The following is a 22691-nucleotide window of genomic DNA, read 5'->3' on the forward strand; positions in this document are numbered from 1 at the left end:
GTGAGTGTTTTTATAAAGAAGATATCAAAAATATCGAAATCTTTAAAATCGCAGAAGAAAAAAGAGGCACAAAGAAGGAAATAAAAATCGTAAATATTCGGCGAAATTGTAGACTGACTTCAACATATTCAATTAAATACACACAACACAACACTATAATAAAAAATATAAATCAGGACGAACATACCCAGGGCGAACAGGTATCAGGGCGAACGGTCTCAGGGCGAAACGGAACTAGGGCGAACAGTAACTAGGGCGAACAAAAATCAGGGCGGACGGACCCGGATTCGTGATAGTCTAGCCTCATGAGTCATGTCTAGACTATCTGATCAGGATCAGACTTATCCCAGTGGCAGTGGGAATGTCTTTGCCACATGGTTTGCTATGTCTTTGTTACACTCTTTCAATAAAAATAAGTTTTTGGCTACACCATATTCATAAAAAATACCATTATTTCCTATCCTTCTGCACATTTGTTGATTTCCCTCCTTCTGTTATTGACACTAAATCTACCTTTTATTGTGAAGAGTTTTACAAAGGGAGATAATTTTAGCTAAATTTTTCAGTTTTTCATCTTTTATTCAAATAAGCTTATATTAATTTGCAACCAAAATCCTGTTAAAGAATACTAGTTTGTAGTGAACCATAACGTGTAACAAAATATTTTTTCAATTTGAGTGACTTGAGGTTTTATGGACATTTTCAGAACAGGCTGAATTCAAATTTTAAAAAAACACAATTATGTCAATAAAAATAAAAACAAAAATAAAGGTTGAAATAAGATCCAAATTACAGTTTATTTTAGTAGAAAGTCTGAATTTTAAGGCCAAACAATTTTTTTTGTCATATAATACTTTGAACTATTCAATAAAAAAAACCCAAAAATGTCCATTTTCAACAACATTTTCCAGCAAATTTGGTACTAAACTAGAATTGCCCTGTATTCACATAATTTGAGATAAATTGTCATTTTTTAACCATAGAACTATTAGATGTACTTAATACTTTACTAGGAACCCAAAATCAGCTGAAAATTCCACAACCCCTTTCATAATTTTTTTTGGATTTTGCATGGTTTTCTCGTAGACATCCATTTAAATGCAATTGTATTTAATTGAAATGATTTAGCCTGGAAGTTAGAGACTCATTATTCAATCACTATTTACAAGATTTTGAATAACTATTGGAGTATAATAAAAACATAAATATGATCTTGATTTCAGAGTTTACCTGATGTTTTCAATGGGGCAAAGATTTGTATCCCAGAGAAGATAAAAGATTACAGATTATTAAAGAGATTTATTATTGGGTATCCTTTTCAATACAAAAAAGCCAATGACAGAGATTGAGTTTGTCTAAGATAACTTAAGTCTTTTTACTGTTTAAGAAAAGAAGGCGTTATAAACAGGAGAGAAAACAACATTTGTTTTATAAATATTAAGCTTGAAGTGCTTTGAATAAATTCATGAACTTTGCATGAAATATTTGAAATGTCAGAAAGGTAACTTTAAATTTTATCATTTTGTTGGAATTTGTAATTTTTGGGACTGTAAATGTAAGATTAATGACAAAATGACAATTTTTAAATCTAACACTATCTCATTAAATAATAATACAATGTGTTGTTGCAAATTATATCAAACAAATTACCATTTCTACAATAGAATATAACTTAATTCAATATTTTGCCTTAATATATGTAAGATTTGATGGTGATGTCGTACCAGAGTACGTTTATGAAAAAGCCACTCATATCATAGTAGAATCAGGGAAAACTGTAAGTAAATTTAAATTCTTTCCTGCTTCTATAGAAAGAAATTAGTATAAAGGAGATAGTATGAGTATAACTTGGTTCTAAGCCAGGCTGTTTTAGATACAATGCACAGCAATGAAAGATTTGTATTTATGTTACTCAGGTTTTAGGGGTATAAAAAGCAGGATTTTCAAATCATATATTCTGACCTTTTTGTCTTGCCTGCATCTGGATCTAAAAAATATGTTTTCATTTTTCTGTTTTTTTATTAAAAGATGGACAGGTTAACTTTCGATGCAGTCTTGTAGTAAACATTTTAAAACCTTGACAGAATTTTATGAAAGAAAAGTGTTCAGATACTTCTACATAATCAAAGAAAAGCACCTTTGGTTTTTTTTTGTTTTCTGACTAATTTACCTTGTCTTCTGGAAGTCCAAGTTATACTATTCCAATGACTGACGTAGTCAAAAGCAAAACACATGGTTTAGATGAATCGCTATACACATACAGTTGTTTTTTAGATCAATTAATTTGTTACAAGCTGTAGGTCTATCATCATTAAGGAGGGAAAGTTATCCATTTTTTAGCTCACCTGGCCCGAAGGGCCAAGTGAGCTTTTCTCATCACTTGGCGTCCGGCGTCTGTCGTCGTCCGTCATCCTGCGTCCGTCGTCGTTAACTTTTACAAAAATCTTCTCCTCTGAAACTGCTGGGCCAAATTTAACCAAACATGGCCAAAATCATTATTAGGGTATCTAGTGACCCGCCCAACCAACCAAGATGGCCGCCATGGCTAAAAATAGAACATAGGGTTAAAATGCAGTTTTTGGCTTATAACTCAAAAACCAAAGCATTTAGAGCAAATCTGACATGGGGTAAAATTGTTTATCAGGTCAAGATCTATCTGCCTTAAAATTGTCAGATGAATCGGACAACCCGTTGTTGGGTTGCTGCCCCTGAATTGGTAATTTTGAGAAAATTTTGATGTTTTTGGTTATTATCTTGAATATTATTATAGATAGAGATAAACTGTAAACAGCAAAAATGTTCAGCAAAGTAAGATCTACAAATAAGTCAACATGACCAAAATGGTCTGTTGACCCCTTTAGAAGTTATTGCCCTTTATAGTCAATTTTTAACCATTTTTCGTAAATCTTAATTATCTTTTACAAAAATCTTCTCCTCTGAAACTACTGGACCAAATTAAACCAAACTTGGCCACAATCATCATTCGGGTATCTAGTTTAAAAATTGTGTCCGGTGATCCGGCCAACCAACCAAGATGGCCGCCATGGCTAAAAATAGAACATAGGGGTAAAATGCAGTTTTTGGCTTATCACTCAAAAACCGAAGCATTTAGAGCAAATCTGACTGTAGTAAAATTGTTTATCAGGACAAGATCTATCTGCCCTGAAATTTTGAGATGAATGGGACAACTCTTTGATAGGTTGCTGCCCCTGAATTGGTAATTTTAAGGAAATTTTGCTGTTTTTGGTTATTATCTTGAATATTATTATAGATAGAGATAAACTGTAAACAGCAAAAATGTTCAGCTAAGTAAGATCTACAAATAAGTCATCATGACCAAAATGATCTGTTGACCCCTTTAGGAGTTATTGCCCTTTAAAGTCAATTTTTAACCATTTTTCGTAAATCTTAGTTATCTTTTACAAAAATCTTCTCCTCTGAAACTACTGGATTAAATTAAACCAAACTTGGCCACAATCATCATTGGGGTATCTAGTTTAAAAATTGTGTCCGGTGATCCAGCCAACCAACCAAGATGCCCGCCATGGCTAAAAATAGAAGATAGGGGTAAAATGCAGTTTTTGGCTTATCACTCAAAAACCAAAGCATTTAGAGCAAATCTGACATGTGGTAAAATTGTTTATCAGGTCAAGATCTATCTGCAACAACAAAAGAAAGAGAGTTTTTCACGACCTCAGCTGGCTATACAACCCTTGCACTGGTGGCAAAGTGGGGGGGGGGGGGGGGGGGGGTGTTACGCAACAACAAAACTACTTCACAACTTTCTCATTACTTTGCATTTCTTGTTAGATAAATTTTACAAAAATTCTCCCCTGAAACAACTGTCGAATTTAAACAAACTTGGTTTAAATCACCACTAGGATATCCAGGGACCACTGTGTATGATGACCCTGCCTGCCCACATGGCTGAAATAAAACATAGGTTTCAAATGCACTTTTTAGTATTATATCTCTGAAACTAAACGACAGTACAACAGTTGCATTTATCATGCAACAATTGTAAATAAAAATATCAGGTGAGCGACACAGGGTCCTTGGACCCTCTAGTTTCGTTTTTGTCTGCTGACAACCAACCACCTCTTCAACTATCATTTTTATCCTATGATTTATTGAAGGGATCATATTTTAGATATATTACTAAGAATCATCAATATTCAAATGATTAAGGTGGTACCTAACACTACAGGGAGATAACTCTGTAAAGTCAGCTAAATGTTTAATTGTGTTGTGTTGTAAAGGGAATATTAAGATTCTCAGTGATCAAAATTGGTGTTTGTCAAACTGCTATATAACCAGTGTAATTTTTCTGACAAAATGGTTGGTTGAAAATTTTTATGTTTTTGTTGAAGGGTAAAGTAAATACATTGTCAAAATTTTATGAAACTTAAACGAGCCAAATTAATTTTAGTGAAAGTGTTGGGTACCACCTTAAACATTAATGAGCACACAAACAGTTTTATATCAAGTTGTTATTTGATATCCAAATGCATGCAAAATAAGTGACTAAATTCACTATATACCTATAAAAGGGCATGCAGGATCTGTTCTTGTAGATTATTTTGTGTCAATCAAATCTGCAAGTAGTCTTAAAAATTTTGTGGATTATGAAATAATTCATATTTATTGTGCATAAAAATAATATATTGTAGCATTATTTTGAACTGTGACAATTTATGACAGTTCCCTTTTAACATTTAACTATATATCATCATGTTAACTTCAAATTTTATGTAATTTATTTGCAGGCTCCAAAGATAAAGGGCAAAGGAGTATGTGTAACAGTGGACTGGCTGCTTAATAGTATTAAGAAAAAATCATTAGAACCTACTAAATCTTATATTGTCACATGATTTTGTACAAAACTGGTCTAGATCACATGATTTTCTTTTGTATTTGGTCACATGATTAGAGCTGTTTGATTATTTGACTGAATGAAATTTGAACTATATTTGGAAGGAAAGAGATTTTTTTCCCATGATTCCATATTTTTAGACTATGATTAATTACATAATTATTAAAGAAATAGTGAAATTCAAAACTTTTTTCATTTAAAGCAGGGCTATATGACATGTTCACTTAAAAGGCAGTCATTTTGATTTCTGCTAAATGCAAAACACTCCAAAAAGTGTTTCACAATTAAAATTGAACAACTCACCATTTCCCTTACAAGTAAACATTTATTTTTCTAAAAATTAAACAATTTATTGTGTGATGATTTGAATTACATATAAAAGGCGTTACAAGTTTTCTTAAAGAATAAGGAGTTTTAGAAAAAGCTATTTTAAAATTTTAAGAGAAGGATTTGATATTTTATTTAGACCTTCATTGTCTTGAACATGGTAACTTTCCAGGTATTTTTATTTTGGTTATTATTTGTTGAAATCAAGCCATTAATGACTGTCTTAAATGTTCAAAATTGCAATTCTGTAAATATAGACCATGCAATTTTCCATAGGAACTCCCTTTGCTACTAAAACCGTGCCACTTTTGCTATGAAGTTTCGTTAAAAATTATATCCCCGAAGGGAAAGCTGACATGATTGATATGCACTAGGTACTATTTTGTTCAAAGGTCAAAATATATGTCTGTGCAGCATATTTTCAACATTTATATGCCCTAAACTTCTATGAGTCTAAACGGTTACTTAAATTCTATATTACCCCTATCTCCACTTTTGGTCCTCCTAAGAATTAATTTTTAGACACTTTCATGTTTTTGTATTCTGGTAACATTCCCAAATTATGTCTGTGAGATGAAACACAAAGATCATTACTGGGAACCAGTACGTTAACAAATTAACATATCAATGAATATTATATATCTCCCTAAAAGAGGTGCTGCTTGTGAAACAGCTGTATTTGTAGAGTACAATCTATACTTTTATTGATGCACTTTAAAAAGAGTTGGTTGCAATATCAAGTCGTCCTCTTAATCTTCAGTATTTTCTATCATGCATCAGCTATTAGAGTGTATAGCACTTACCTCATTAACGATATGGTTGTGTGAATAAGCTTGTGCATATTTATTTTATACATTGTTAGTAAATGGTATAAGGGTTAAATTTCAGGTTTTTATTTACTTATCTATATACTCTTTTTATAGTTACCAAAAACCATTATGTGATAACTATTTTCCTTGAAAAAGGGTCAATTAAATTAGAAATTTTCTAAGGTTGTTTGTTATTCTGATATGTGCTGAAGTCATTGCTGTTTATGTGAAAGTTGCAATTGCTATGATTTTCTTATTTAGATTTGCTTGAGTAATTTTGGTTTCAACGGAAAAGTTTAAATACCTCTTGATTTAAATCAAGAGAACTTTCTACTTGAATGAACAGTTAACTTGTTAATGTTTTTTGGTTAAATTTCCACACTCATTTTGACCAACATTTAACAATTATTTATATTCTGTTGGGACAAATGATTATTTGATAACCTGTTAAGACTTTCTTTGGTAATGGTCACTCAATGCAAGCTTTATTGGTTAAAGTGTATTAGAATTCTGACTTTGACAAAAGTGTGTGTTATTTATTTTATGTTGAAACTTATATTTTCAAATATTTACACATTGTTATAGCTTTATACAATTCAGCACTTATTTGAGAAATTTTACATAGCTATATTTATATTTTTGAAAATCAAGATTCAATGTTTATGTAACTTGTTATATGGATTTTGAAACTAGCATGATGTTGTGTATTACATTTTTGTAATAGGAAAATGTTACTGACTAGCATTAGAAATAATTAAGAATTGTAATATCATTTTATTCTAGTAATATTATAACATGTACATGAACTTTATATTTAATAATTATACATTAATGTCAGTTGTAAGAACTTCACATTTAAAACTATGTATTAGTTCAATTCCAAACTGGCAGGTTTGTTGTGATATTTTGAGCTATTGAATATTGATGTCTCAAAACATACATTTTTTGTATAAATACTCTTAATTATCATAGGGGCATTTTACAAATGAAAGAATTCCATGAATTTATATTGCTTGGTAAGTTTAACATTTAAATGTACATATTCTTTTGACTGCTTGTATAGGTTAAAGTTTTCATGTTTCTAATGATAAAGACAATTCAAGCTGTATGTCTTTTATCTGTTGTTTTTATGCCCCCGCCATAGCATATACATCATACCTGTTTATCCTCATTTCAAGAAATCCAATTTAACAATTTCTTGAATACTACCATCATGACCATGCAAACCATTTTTATCTTAACCAGGATTTATGACAATATTTCATAATAATTGTTTTATTGCTGTACCTTATATTTTGATCTGCATGCATTATTTCAAACAAACTTAATTAGCTTATGTCAATCATCTGTTACCTGTTACATGTATTTAGGCTTTTCTTTTCTTTACAATTTGTTTTGTTATTTGTAATTGTATGTTAGAGGCAGCACCAATAAACTTTCTTTTTCTATTTATGATTTTCTATTTTCTATTAATGAGAAGAAAAAAATCCTATAGGTACCAATTATCAGGTTGTCTGCATATTGATATTGTAAAATATCAGCTGCGAATCACAATATGAAGCATTTTGTCGAGTGAGCACAGAGAACAAGATCAAAAGGCCTTCATATTGGGTCAAGCAGCTGATATTTTACAATATCAATATGTAGATAACCTGATAATTGATTTATCGGGCTGTATTTGTGTCTTTTGGATGTGTTTTCTTAGTTTCACCAACAACCGAAAGACGCCTTGATAACTTCGGGTCAAACTTATCAATGTCAGGTCAAACATTATGATGTCGCTGATATGTCCGGGTCAAAGAATTTGACGTCACAAAGCCGTGATATGCAATTTTATCAAGAGCTGAGCAGAGTGATATAGACAGCGGGACGACTGATAATACCTGTTATCAGATTCAGATTTTGTAATTATACCCTCATGTTTTTAAAGTAGGAGGTATATAGTTAAATTTGTATCCTTTTGTTCATTCATTCATCCTACTGAGTGTATTCAACGTTGGTATCTGCTACTGCTCCTGAACTGCTGACTTATTTTATGAAACTTTCACAAAATTTTACTCACATTGCAACTTATTCATTTTATTACCCAAATATTTGGGGATTACTTTGGTACGACATGGATTTTGCCATGTTCACACACTACATTACACATTTTTATATGATTTTCCTTGTAGTTTCTTATCAGAATTTGATGACACATTCTCTGAAACTTAATCATGTGATGCTATGATGCACTTTTTTTTGGTCATTTATATTAATTATTTTGGGTTATTCCAAATTAAGTCTTGACAGTCTGACATCACCATTGTTGCCTTAGTTTTTGATGTCGTAATTTTTAAGGGAACCATTAATGGATAGTCAGTAAAAATTTGTACAAAATTGTAAAATCGTTTTTATATCTCATACCCATGTGGATTATTTCCCACTCTCAGTCATTGTCAATTGAATTTTAAACCTTTTCAAAACCATTTTTTTTATATTTATTTTTTAAATACAAAATTTTAGACCCAATCAACTGTATAGAATGACTTCGATGCTGGAGTTGTAATATTTCTCAGTAAAATGTTGCCACCACATGTCTGGGTAATCATCTGGAATACAGACAAAAATGTCAAAAATTTAGATATAAGGGATATTGCAATAACTTTATTAACTTATTCCAAATTTATTAAAACAAATAGAAACGAATAAAAGCAGATTTATGGAATACTATTATGAGACAAAAACCCAATAACAAAATATCAAAAAGCCACACAAAATGCAACATACAGGTTTTAATCAAGACTAGGTGTTGAAGACTGTACTTAGACCTATACTGGTTGTTACTTTACAAACTGTGACTTGGATGGAGAGTTGTCTCATTGGCACTCATACCACATCTTCATATATTTATTCATCGACAGTGAGGTGTTTTTACAATATACCTTTCTTCAAATCACCTTGATTTGTTCAAATTGTGATTTAGATGGTGAGTTGCCTCATTGGCACTCATACTAGATATTCTTATAGCTAATAAGTAAGAAAAGTTTTTGAAAATTAAACAAAAACAATGAAATATCTGTGTTTTAACCCACCAATGTTAAGATAAGGAAACACAAGATTGTAATGTATTACAATCTACAACTACTGGCAATTTAAGTCACTTGATACAGTCTCATGTCAAAGCGGAAATTTTATATTGCGCTAGAAGACAAACAAAATATGCAAAAGTAGTATGTCTGTGCCAAAAAAGTGTTTCCTTAAAAATGGAGGGGCGAAAAATATTAGAGGGACAGTCAAACTCATAAAATCGGAAATAAACTCACAACGCCGTGGCTAAAAAAAAAGACAAACAGAAAAATAATAGTACTAAAGGCTAAAAAAAAAGACAAACAGAAAAATAATAGTACTAAAGACTAAGCAAAACGAACCCCACCAACAACCTTCATCCAGTAGATTAAATTTTTGAAAAGACATAAATATTAAACCTTTGGAGTATAAAAACCTTACCGTATAGAAAAGAAATTTTAAATTCTTCTGGAGGTATTTATGTTTAAGGTGGTTGCAACCGTAGTTCAGTGCATTAATATTATTTCAGGAATAAGTTGGAACATCATTAGAAGAAATCAAATGTCACACTCAAGAGGCTCTTCCATCTATACAGATATTTTCATTTAATGAAAAATAAGAAACTTGATTACTCTAAAATCATTTTTCAATAACATTCCATGAAGATTCGGCAAAGTTATTAAACAAACTTTTTCAACAAATATATATAACATAATCGTTGACAACGGAATGTTAAATTGCTTTGTTCAGCACACAATACACAGCCATCAATAAAAAAGTGTCATTAACTCTTCTACAGCAAAGTATAGTATAATACTTTAACAAATTTATCTTCAAACCCAATAAACATAAATATGCAAATATATATTTTAACAAATTTATCTTCAAACCTTAATAAACATTTTAATGCCAATATATTTTAACAAATTTACCTTCAAACCGGCCCAATAAACATAAATATGCGAATATATATTTTAACAAGTTTATCTTCAGACCCCGATAAACATAAATATGCAAATTAGTATATGTTGCAAACATACCTCAATTACACCACTGTGACAAAACGTCATTACTCCAATGTTGTCGGTAAATCCTTGACTGTCCCATTCAGCTACAGGTGTATAATGGTTAATGTGACTACAGTTGCTGGTTACCTTAAGTTATAAAATCAACAACAATAAGATATACGAACAATAAAAACAGATAAAAATGAAATGAACATATCAAAATTGCTTGTTTTTTGTTGTTTTTATAGTGATTTTAAAGATTATATCCCAATGTTGACTGTGATATTTTGACATTTATACCTATTATGTCTGTTTGTTTTGTTCACACATCGTTGTAAATATAATAGAATTTTATACGACTGTCATAAAAGTATGACTTTTAGCTAGCTCTAAAATCAGGTTCAATCCACCATTTTAAAAATGAGAAAATGCCTTATAACTTATAAGTCAGAAATGTGACAATTGTGATCCATTCGTTTGGTGTGTTTGAGCTTTTGATTTTGTTCATATTACTTTTTAGTATTTTATTCTTGTTTTTTTTCACACAACAAAGTTGGTAAAAAACTAAATATCGTTTTGTTTTCTCTTTCTCTTTAGAGAACAGTTTTCATTTCGACGGTCGGTGGTTCTCTCCGGACACTCATGCTTCCTCAATAAAAAAAAAGACCGTCACGTAATAGCACAATCAATTAATCTTCAGAGAACCACTATGAATCGAACCTATTATTTCATTATTGTAAACAATGCATTGTACCGAACCTCGAATCCTTTTCGCCATTTGGAGAACGAAGGTGCTTGACAGTGCTTAATTACTACAGCATCTGAAGAATTGCCACCGCAGCCTTTAGCGCTTTGTTGATGCAAGGATTTTCCCATAGCAAGATCCATCAGTAATCCAATTTTATTGCAAGTATGCTCTATCAAAAAAAGTTTTCAAAAGATTAAAATAATTGATAAACCTTATTTTAGTCTTTAGAAATGATATTCTACGATAATTTTTCTCCAAAATCTACATAAGTTTACTGACGTATATGTAAAGTGGTGACAGTATAAAAAGGCCACACATTTACTTCGCCCCACGGATTCGAAATGGAAATTTTCATCATTCTTAAGAATATCTCAGTATTTCCTTCAAACAATTATTGCATTTAATGCGTAACTGCCAAAGCACTCTCACTTTAATAATTAAAAAAATAGAGGCGGAAGATCCCAAAAGAGAGAAACAAAACTCACGACCACGAAAGAGACATAAAAAACACAGTAAGCAAAAATATTGAACTACAATGAAAAGTTAAACGACAGTCTACAAAAAAGTCATAAACAATAAAGACCGAGGAACACGAATCTCACCAAATACCGGGGGTGATTCAACGAAGTCCGGAAAGGTTTATTATGAACATGGTAATCTTTAGTTTATCACGGACATGGTAATCTTAAGTTAATCTTGGACTTGGTATTCTATAGTTTATCATGGACAAGATATTCTATAATTAATCATCTTCCCCTTTTATATGTTGACTTGTACATATTTTAGATGTATCTAATAGTTTAAACAAAAAAATATACATAGTAATTCCTCGCTCTCCACTCTGAAGTAACTGTAATATAACAAAGTTAATCTAGGACTTTTTTGACATTTTATTGTGTCAGGAGACTCGAATATGTAAAGTGTTATTTATAGATACAGAAAGCTGAGCATTGGTGCTCATAGGTCTTCGGCTTACTTAAGAAGAGTTTTCCGGAAACGCAATTCCCCTCTTGTGCAAGCATGCAAGTATTATACTCCAAAAATTAAAAAGTTCAAGTATCTCCCAAAAGAGCAAATATTTATAAAAATCAAAACCCTGACCTCATTCACACATCTATATAATTATGTACATACAGCCAGCAAGGTAAAATCTTCCAACCATTCAAACTGTAGAAGGAATAATATGGAATAGCTGTTTATCCATTATTATACGATAGGATGGACGGACCGCCAATGTGTGACAATCATTAAAGACAAATATGTATACTAATTTATAAGTATGTACTTACGTACAGCTCCTCGTCCAATCGTGCCCTGTGTTGTTTCTGAACAAAAATAATAAACACAATGATGTTATAGAAATCTAAAATACTTAAAGGTTAAAGCACCATGTATAGCAAATTAACCTGACGAGATCGGGATATGGGTATTTAGTCGGATCTTAACACGTACTTGTGATTGTTTAAAACCGGTTTTAACGAAGAAATGTCGAAATGTTCAGAACTTAATTAAATCTGTTTATGAAAGTCAAGTGATAAAGCATTTTACTGAGAAAGTTTTAAAAAAATGCAAAGAAATATTTGAATAGTGGGTTAGATTTCATTAGTCTTTACTATCTATAGATTAACAACTTTTGGTTATATTTATAATTTAGAATCATCATTGAAGGTGGAGCGCGATTGCACAGTTAATTAATTATATTGATGTGCCATTTGTATGCAAGAGTGACATTCCGTTGTATTATGTGCCAATTCGAAAAAAGTTTTGCGAGTATTGTCTCCCTTTAACAGGTACATTATTTTATAATTAAGTTTAGGTTTCTGATATAAATTTGAATAGTTACAAAATGTATCAATTCAATATATTTCAGTTTTTGTTATTGGTGTATCAAAAACATTGATGTACGAATATAATTTCATAAATTTGAAACGTTTAAAATGATTACATACCAATATAAAGAACCGTTCATCATTTTTGAAAAAGACTATGATTGATATTCGATTTTATTTATCTTCCCTTCATGATAGATTGATTGGGAAATGAACCAAAGTTCTCTACTGGTAATCACAGAGAGGGACTAGAAAGCAATTTTTAATTGTAGCTTACTTAACGTTAAAACAACTTTCCACTATAAACAAATGTTATTTTATACAAATATAAGGACCTTGTTAGCTAAATCTACAAATTTTATTAGATATTATGAATTTTTATTACAATAGATTAATATGCTATGTTATGAGTTTTACACACAAAAAACGATATTGCTTGGGGCTTTATCTGCGGGGACAACAACATATTTGTCATGGAGGTAGCATAAGTGTTTTGCAACATTTGGGTCTTTAAAGATTGACGTAGCATGGACATTGAAAGACCCATTCAGTTTGATTCATAATTCTGATTTGTGTCAACGACCTCACATCCTTAATCCATTGGAAAGAGTGTCTACGTCTTCCTTCTCGCATTTAGCCCATTGCCTGGCATAATCCCCGACTGAATCCATCATAATTGTATTTCAAATCGATGGATTTAGGCTCACGATATTTCGGGTCTTTCGATAATACATTTCGCAGGGAAGTGTTATTAACAATGTTGAGGTCACCGGTAATAACGTGACCAGCCGTATTATATGTAAATTGCTAACTAACGCAAGTATAATCGGGAGCTTTAGACTTGAAATCGTCAATATTGAGATCCTGCAAAACGTGTTTGTAATTGAAAATTTGAGTTATAATAGGTTTGGTATAGGTACAAGAAGTAATTGGTACAGACTGATCTTTAAATTAAGGAGGTATTTTCTACTGAACTAATTTATGATGAAGGATATTGCGTAAGTTTACGAAATGATAGCTGTAAGTTTGTATTGACTAAGCTTTTTCACACTCTTGTTATTATGGACAGGCACTAAGCCGGTCCTTTATATATATGGTATGGCTTTGAGATTGTTACATGAGTTTCTGCAGATGATCTTCATTATCATTTCTGCGGTATATGAAAATAAAGGATATTAGGTAATTGAAATAAATACATTTTTTTTAATTAATTTTTTTTAAGAAGTAGATGCCAAAAATTTATGACAATGAATGTTAATCGTTTTATAATGCACAGAATGCGCGACCCGTATTTGGGGATTTCCCAAACCAAGTTATTTTTAGAAATGTAAACAAGGTACCATCTTACAAAAACTCGTCGTCGGAACATGGGAAATGCTTGATATTTTGCATTATGTTCTTGAAATAGTTATTTTCTATTCTATATTGATTATTATATATACAGTTTTCATCATTTAGAAAAATAATGATGATAAAGATAACTTTACTTTCAACGTAAACAATCTCTGGAGTAACCGAACGTGATTTTCAAACCTCTTAAATAACCGATTGGTGTTTGTTTATACTTTGCAATTTTGCAACAACCAAACAGATTGAAACGAACGCATGTGTCAAGAATTTGTCAGTTGATACGAAGAGAACAATTTTCTATACTGTCTGGAGCTTTCTGATTTTAAGTTGCAGTATGAAGCAGTTTTCGTATACCTAATGAAAATATGAAGGGATATGAGGTAAATATACATGAGACACTATTACTATCAATACATGGTAAAACCGAACTATGTAACGTTTTGTTGTTGTCCACCATCTTCAAAGTTTCTCATAACTTGTAGTAAATTGACCCTTCGCATAGATTTGAGCAGAATTCATGGTTAAATACCATACAAAGCTACATTCCTATTTTTATGACTGTTTGTTGATACCTTAAGATTTCACCAAAACCGAATAGAATTTTTCAACCTTTGCTGAGGGAGATAATTTGGTATTTGTTTGCTTTAAGATTTCAATATCTTTTGTCAAACGAAGTGGGGGAAGGGAAATAGTGTTTCATCTGTCCATCAAACAGTAAAGTTTATCTATCTACATATTTATTTATAGAGATTCGGAAACAAAATATTGCAACTTATATAAATCCCTTTTCACTTTGCAGGTGCGAGTGGCGCCTCTTAACACGGGTCAGCCATTTATCGTCCCCTTTCGACGGACTATCATCGCTTCACAAGACCACACTCGCAAATTGTGTCAAGGGAGAGCAAAAAATGTCCCTGAAATGTTCTCCCCGAAAAAGTGATCTATGCACTAACAATTACACCACGGCTATCCGTCTTTTTGTGGCAGTATAAGTCATTGTTCATGAGATATTGTTCATAGATGCGTCTAGAATAATCAAGGGGTCCTGATAAAAATATGGGTATCTTGACCTACATTTCACATATGAGTGACTGCTTAAAGTTTGCGTTAGAGTCCATATCTGAGATACAACTCGTGGAGAAAATAAATTTTGTCAGTAGATGTGTCTGTAATAGTCAGAATCGAGTGTCCTAAAAAATATGTCATCTTGACATAAAATTCATTGTTGAGTAAATGAGATGAAAGACTGTGTTTAGTAGATGATATTCCATTTCATCAACTGCACAATGAATTTATATATTATAGCATTATCATAACTAATTGGATTGGACCAGTTCTGGCAATTGAGAATTAAAGTAAACTCAATATACAGATTGTTTATATTATATATTTTCTTTTACACAACTACAATCATATTTCCGGCCCAAAAGTTTGGTGCGTGCATCAATTAACTCTCTTGTGTCTGTTATCAAATATATATGGTGCTGCGATTTGGGGAAGTTAAGAATACTCTTGCATCAAAGCAGTAATAGGGGCAATGCGTTTTTTTTATGGGTGTTGAAAGTACACATTTAATTTCGCCCTATATGGTGATATGGGTTGGATGCCATGTATTCTTAAACACTGGACATGTATTTTAGAACATATGGTATTTAAAAAAAATATAGAATAGTAAACAAAAAAGTTTCTATATAGGCAAATAATATATGTAATAATAGACTGAAAAATTAGAATGTCAGAGTGCACACAAAGTTTAAAGAAATTGATATGGAACATTTTTGTAATACTGATTTAATTTTTGATAAACATTTAAAGAAAATATTGAGAATATCTGTTTTGATAGATTTAAAAAGCAATGGTTTAATGTTTAATGTCAAACGAGCGCACAAACTACGTACCCACAGAATGTTTAAAAATGAATTTGGTAAAGAACATTATTTATTTAAAAAACATACCTGGTAGAGAATGGTGTGTATTTGCCAAATTTATAATTGGTACTGCGCCTTTGAAAACTGAGCCTGAAAGGTATGAAGGTCTTTTAGTTGAAAATAGAATTGTTTAATATCACTTGTAATGAATATCTTTTAATTGAAGATGAAAAACATGTAATAATAAATCTACCAGTGTATGAAGAATTGCGTTGTTATTTGTGTTATCAAGCATGTCTATTTAATGTTAATTTATGCATTTGTTCTGTTGGCTTTACGTTATATGTTTTATCACAGATGCAAATATGTAAGTCGGGTTGTTGTCTCTTTGACACATTCCCTATTTCCATTCTCTATTTTACTATCATACTGCCAAAATCTGCAATGACATTTCATTGAAAAGAAGATGAATATTATATTGCTAAGGTTAGTATAAATAATATATATACTTTTTACATAGTCTCTCTTAATTCTCTTTTTTCATATTGGCTCTTGTTTGTTTTATGATATTGTTTTAGAAACGATTTGTATGTTTTATAAAATGAAGAGGTGAGACTTAGATAAAATATTGTCTTGTCTTGTCTTGTCTTTTCCCCAAAAAAAAAGAATTATTCGAGAAATCAGAAGGTAATTTAGGTCGACCCGTTTCGACAAAACAGAAATCTAGATCAAATCATTTACAATTTAATAATCACTTTATAAACATGTTTCGAATGTTTCAGCTTAATTAATGCATTAATGTTAAATACATACCAGAAACAACACAAACGCCACAGGTGGCAGGACAATGTTGGCTTAACTTTGATAAACAAATACTGTGGTCTTGGCAATTCAATAATATGTTATCAATGCAAGGCTTCTTGGTAGTTGTTGGCTCTGGCACTTAAATAAACAGTATGCTATTATCAGTGTTTATTTGTTAGTAAAATTATCAGAATTACCGCACTACCGCAACACGCTCGATATCGTAAATTCAAATTGGTAATGTATTTATCAATGTTATAAAGAACACGTGTATTTGTTGTGACATTTGTTACATGACTAGATATACCGGTTTAAGGTATACTCTAGAGTAATGAGTATTTCACGAGCTAATATAAGCGGGAAGAATTGTAACGGTAAATATGTGTGTAATTATGTGTCATTCGACGCTTGCATTTCGGACAGTTCAGTCTGCTCATTTGACCCCACCCACCCACCCAATTTTATTTTGTCAATATTGTAAATTGATGTATTTATGCTTATGATTGATGTGGATGTTTTTTAAGATTATACATGCTTGAAAAGATTGTTAACAAAGATATTTCTTTTGTAGAATTGGGAAATGATATGTTGAGGCAGCGGCTACGGGCGTGCAGACAAATATTCATATATTGTAAATAAAATGAATAAACATGCTTAACTGTACTGTCCAGGCGAGCTGATTTCCCAAATAGTGTTTGGTTTTTTATTTATAAATATTTTATGTTCGTTTGAGTTGACGAACAAGAACATAAGTACTATTCATACGTAGTTGTATCTTATGTACTCATTGTGTCCTACATCACTTTTTGTGTACAATACGTAGGATTGTGTTGGTTATAACGTATTATCGTAATTGCGAGTTTGTCTTTTTATTTATTATGAGATTGATTCAATAGAGAATGGAAATGGGGAATATGTCAAAATGACAACAACCCGACCAAAGAGCAGTTAACATAACTGTAAAACTTGTTAGTCGAAATGTTTTGATATCTGAAATTTTGATTTGATTTACTTGCTTTTTTCTTGATGTTTTGTTTGTATTTTCACTCGACTTTCGAGATTATATTGAATTCTTCAAAATGGACGCCATAGAAGTCAACAGCTGCATCGTTGTTCATGCTTTTGTTGCATGTTCAACTCGTAGTTTTACAGTCCTGTTACTTATCACTGTATTGTTTTACTTTCAGTTAATAATACAAAGGGCACAAATATGTGAGTGGAAATTTTCACTCAAGATCACCAGGTTTAACCTCAATTTTTTATGAGCATGAACATTACGAGATCGTTGGTTTAACTATTGATGTGTACATTTTTGTACCGTCTTTGTATTGTAGTTCCTCTGCCTTAGATTAGTGAAGTAGTTGTAGTGATTTTTTCAAAATTAGTATCGTATTCTTTTTGCTTTATATAAAGGGTTCAAATCTGTCAAATCTAGAACGTCATCAATGGTTCCAGTTTCAGATAATAGCAATAATTCTAACATTTGAGAAAAAGGGCTAATAACAATTTCTATTAGCGTCTGCGAATTCATTAACTAAACCAAAGGTGGTCTGTAAATGTACACAAACATTTTATTTGTGATTAAAGAACACTACCAGTTTTACTTGTACCAGGTACACATTTAGACAACTAATGTCTCTGAAGTAATGTACAAAGCCAAACTATTTCAAACCTCAAAAACCCTAATAGAAATGTTGAACAAAAGATAAAACCAAACAGGATCACAAGTAAAGCCAATTAGGAAGACTATTTTACAACTCTTTCTGACGAAATGAAAAAAGTCGCACTAGTTCAGCGTGTAGGTTTGGTAGAAGTATATTCGATACGCATTGATTATTGAGGTATGTGTAAACTAATAGTATTGCCTTTTTTCTGTTATTTCTCAAAAACCTTTTAGATATTGAATAACATCTGATTTTCTTAAAACTTTCACGGTTTCTATTCTCACTTATTTTGTTTTATCTAATTTATCGAAATAATTCATACCACATATTCCACAACTCAATGGGCAATTGTTTCTAAATTCCGATTGACATATGACTGGATTCTGACAGTTGAAAAATGTATCATCCATACACGGTTTTGATGTTGCAGTTGGTATCATTTGTGTACTTCTGTGTGTTGTAGTTAGTAAAGCATTTGTACTTCTTTCTGTTGTATGTTGTATAGCTTAAAAAAATCAATGCATAAATCATTTAAAAAAAACAGATTACCCTTAGCAGCATCAATTCATTCCTTAAAGCATTATTTTTACACTACATATATTGATTACTTCATTCAGATATTAACACCATGACGTTAACATATTTACCCTATACACTTATAATTACAAATCGTCCTCCAAACAAAGTTTAACATTAGTCAGCAGTAGAATTTCAAATTAAGATTAACGGTTTCAAACCAATTAACTGACTGATAGTAAGAAAATTTCTAATTGAATATTCGAATCCCAAACAACGTATAATTTAGGAAAACAAAAAAGAAAAATGTCACAACAATTTTGCAATACATTCGAACCCGTTTGATTTTGTTCACCATATAGGGTACTTTTTGGAATTATATGTTTGGCAGATTCTACTTTCAGGAATTAAAGGTGGACATATCAGTTTTCGTCTCTTAAGTATTAGTTGTCTGTTTTCCTTTTTCTTTTTTAGCCATGGCGTTGTAAGTTTATTTTCAATCTATGAGTTTGAGTCCCTCTGGTATCTTTCGCCCCTCTTTTAAAAAGTAACGTTTGCTAAGAGTAATTGATTATGCGCACATGACTATTCGAAATCATATTACCATAAAAAAAGAACACAATTTTAAACCATTTGGAACGTCCGGCATTATGTGAAAAATGCAATATGAATTATAAGAGTTCAAACCTTATCTGAGCTGTCCCTTACCAAAAATGTCACAAAACTAATAAACAAAAATACCGAACTCTAAGGAAAATTCAAATTGGAAAGTCCTTTATGAAATGGCGAAATAAAAAAATATTAGAGTCCGGTATTTTTGTTATTTCTTTTTTTAAACCCGATTGAAAAGCTAGTTAAACCTCTCACTAGTATGGCAGTCGTATGCAGTTTTATTATATTAACAAGAAGTTCATATTATCGAACGTTAGAGGCATATGTATATGCATATAACAATGTTAAATGAGTCTCATGTAGACTAAACGCGTACAACAAATCAATCTTGATTTATTAGATCTAACATTTACTTACATTTTTTTTCATGATTTTGAACCGCTGATTATATTATATGTTTTATTTTGTTATTGTTGATAAAATATAAAATAGAATTCATTAAAGAATAACGTTAATTAAATTTACTAAACATATTTCCAAGATCTATGTGTTTGTTGATATATGACATTATCTGCAATAAAATTTAGAGCTTTTTACTTACGATTCACAACTGTAAAAGAAAGAAAGTCTATCTACAGCATTGTACAGTACTAACAGACAGGTTAACAACAATATTTTCTTTACATTTATGTTTTTGTGCCATATATTGTAAAAAAAAAAACGTGAATTAAAATGCCCGATCGAAAGTAAGGAAACGTTATCACCACAGACATTTAGACATGGAGTTAGCGTAACACTGCTATGTATTGAAAAAAGTTACAACTTTGCAAAATTTCTTTGCGATAATAATTTTCTTTATAATTTTTATCATTACCAAACGTATAGGCATTTTTTTAAAAACCTTATTGTCCTTTACTGTAGCAATTATATGCAATACGATTTATGTACAATGACTGCGTTAATATTCTTTGGTTTTGGTGTTATTTAAATGATAATTTGTTCTAATAATTCAGAAATTAATTAAATGCATTATAGGTACAATTACGACGCAACAAGACAATGCTGGTCTTACAAGATATTTTGTTCCAACATGCATTAATTGTTTTCGCCAGATCACAGTGTGGTAACTCATTTTCCCTTCCTACTGTTTTTACCTGAACGCAACTGAAGAGTCTAATTAAGAAGTAACACATGACGAAAATATATGATAAACGGGACGATTTCAACTTCCCAATTATCAATTTCCCATTTCTCAGCAGTAACATACCCTCTGCCCCTTCGTATGGTGTTTACATATCTCAATTGGCACGTTATTCTCGTGCTTGTTTACACTAGTGTAAAGGAGTGTGCTCCTTACGCAGAAACTGCTCCAACAAAGTTATGAGGAGGACAGATTAAAATTGAAACTCCGTAGATTTTACGGACACCATCACGAATTGGTTGATCCATACGATCTGTCTTTGTCCAAACTAGCTAAGGTCAGTTTTACCACGTATAAGATTGTGGTTTATCATAACTTCGTTTATCTTTTAATTACCGAACGTGACTGTTTTGCTGAGTTAGAATTCGCATTGCTATAAGACGTGTTACGGTCCTTTTCTATGCTAAATTCATGTATTTAATTTTGATGTTATATTTGTAATTCTCATCGGAATTCGTCAAATGTCTTGACCTTCTTTTCTGTTATATTCATGTGTTATGGTAAAGAAAGTTAATCACCGTCTTCATTTATTAGATTTTGGTATGGTTCAACATAATTTATACGAAGTATTTCGTTTGCAGTTTGATTTAGAAAAACACCGACATTGCAATATTATATAGTTAATTGTCCAATTGCTACCAAAGTTTGATATTAATAAGTATTGCAATTTTCATTGTTATAAAATGTAATATCAGTGTTACAAATATAATCTTAAATAAATCCTAATTCTATCTTATTTTTGAGAGATAATTTCAGTCATTCAAATGTGACGTCACTTTGTGTGCTGTTTTAGAATTACATATGTGACGTCATTTTGTGTGTTTTCTTTTTACAATTTCAAATGTGACGTCACTTTATAGATTCTGCGTACTGACATTGTTTATCATATATTTGTCTTTTATATATTATTAATATTACTCTTACTGTTTGGATTGTTTTCTATGATATCCATCCATTAGACGTGGTTAGGTATTTATACATCCCGTCAATATGTTTGTATTATCCTTCATTTTTGCAATGAATGTGTTTTTAGTTTGAAAGATGCATATTCTTATTAAGAAAAAATTCACATCCCTAATTAACTGGGCATTTAAAAAGTCGGAATGCGAGTACATATGTTCAAACTCTTTTAGATCATTTTTTAGTAGCAATAAACAAAAGAACTATGTCAATTGGACATGCTTTGATACTATTTATGCACTTGAATTTTTACTTGATAACATTTTTGTTCGCTTTGGAGATTCCGTATATCGTCAAGTTATTGGAATTCCAATGGGGACTAACTGTGCACCACTTATTGCGGACCTGTTTTTGTATTGTTATGAGTTACAATTTATGACTAAAATTAGCAAAGACCCATCAAAACAACATTTGATACAAAAATTTAACAATACTTTTAGATATTTGGATGATATATTGGCTCTAAATAATGATGACTTCAGTATGTATACTAAAGAAATTTATCCTGTAGAACTTACTTTAAATAAAGCTAATGATAACAATGACCACTGCCCTTTCCTCGATCTTGATATCGATATCATAAACGGGAAGCTTAATACAAAAATTTATGATAAAAGAGATGATTTTTCATTTCCTATTGTTAATTATCCATTTTTAGATGGTGACGTTCCCTTGTCACCATCTTATGGTGTTTATATATCTCAACTTGTACGATTCGCTCGTGTATGTAACAATGTATTAGATTTTAGCGAGAGAAATTTATGTATTACTGAAAAATTATTACACCAGGGTTTTCGATATCACAAACTGGTCAAAACATTTACTAAATTTTATCACCGGTATAAGGAAATAATTCGTAAATATAACTCAACATGCAGACATCTTATACGTTCAGGTATTTCACATCCAAAATTTTATGGAAATATTCTTTATAAAGCACAAAAATGTCAGTATTCTCCTCAGAAACTAACAAAACCTTTAAATAGACTTATTAAAAGGGGATATAGTTACGATACTGTTGTCAGGTCATTAAAGATTGCATATTTTGGCTTTAACATTGATTCACTGATAGGGT

The 22691-nt window shown here is 31.1% G+C and overlaps 2 protein-coding genes across 2 annotated transcripts in view; one reads left to right on the plus strand and one right to left on the minus strand.

Annotated features, from left to right (window-relative positions):
* The window catches only part of LOC139502295 (DNA ligase 3-like), a 47946-nt gene extending 40489 nt beyond the window's left edge, over nucleotides 1-7457 (plus strand). Inside the window, exons 20-22 of the mRNA XM_071291727.1 lie at nucleotides 1224-1309; nucleotides 1705-1777; nucleotides 4767-7457. Coding sequence (XP_071147828.1) covers nucleotides 1224-1309; nucleotides 1705-1777; nucleotides 4767-4871 — 264 coding nt within the window. The 3' untranslated portion in view covers nucleotides 4872-7457. The remainder of the gene's footprint in view (nucleotides 1-1223; nucleotides 1310-1704; nucleotides 1778-4766) is intronic.
* A 1016-nt stretch (nucleotides 7458-8473) lies between these two features.
* On the minus strand, nucleotides 8474-20078 carry LOC139502298 (uncharacterized). The gene is made up of 8 exons (XM_071291731.1): nucleotides 20057-20078; nucleotides 18650-18832; nucleotides 16673-16801; nucleotides 15947-16009; nucleotides 12102-12137; nucleotides 10824-10981; nucleotides 10098-10211; nucleotides 8474-8600 (listed from the first exon to the last, which is right to left on the minus strand). Exons 2-8 carry the CDS (start codon nucleotides 18765-18767, stop codon nucleotides 8511-8513), a joined length of 708 nt encoding a protein of 235 aa, XP_071147832.1. The 5' UTR covers nucleotides 18768-18832; nucleotides 20057-20078; the 3' UTR covers nucleotides 8474-8510.
* Nucleotides 20079-22691: the final 2613 nt, after the last annotated feature.

Source organism: Mytilus edulis, chromosome 13, assembly GCF_963676685.1.
Source record: "Mytilus edulis chromosome 13, xbMytEdul2.2, whole genome shotgun sequence".
NCBI lineage: Eukaryota > Metazoa > Mollusca > Bivalvia > Mytilida > Mytilidae > Mytilus > Mytilus edulis.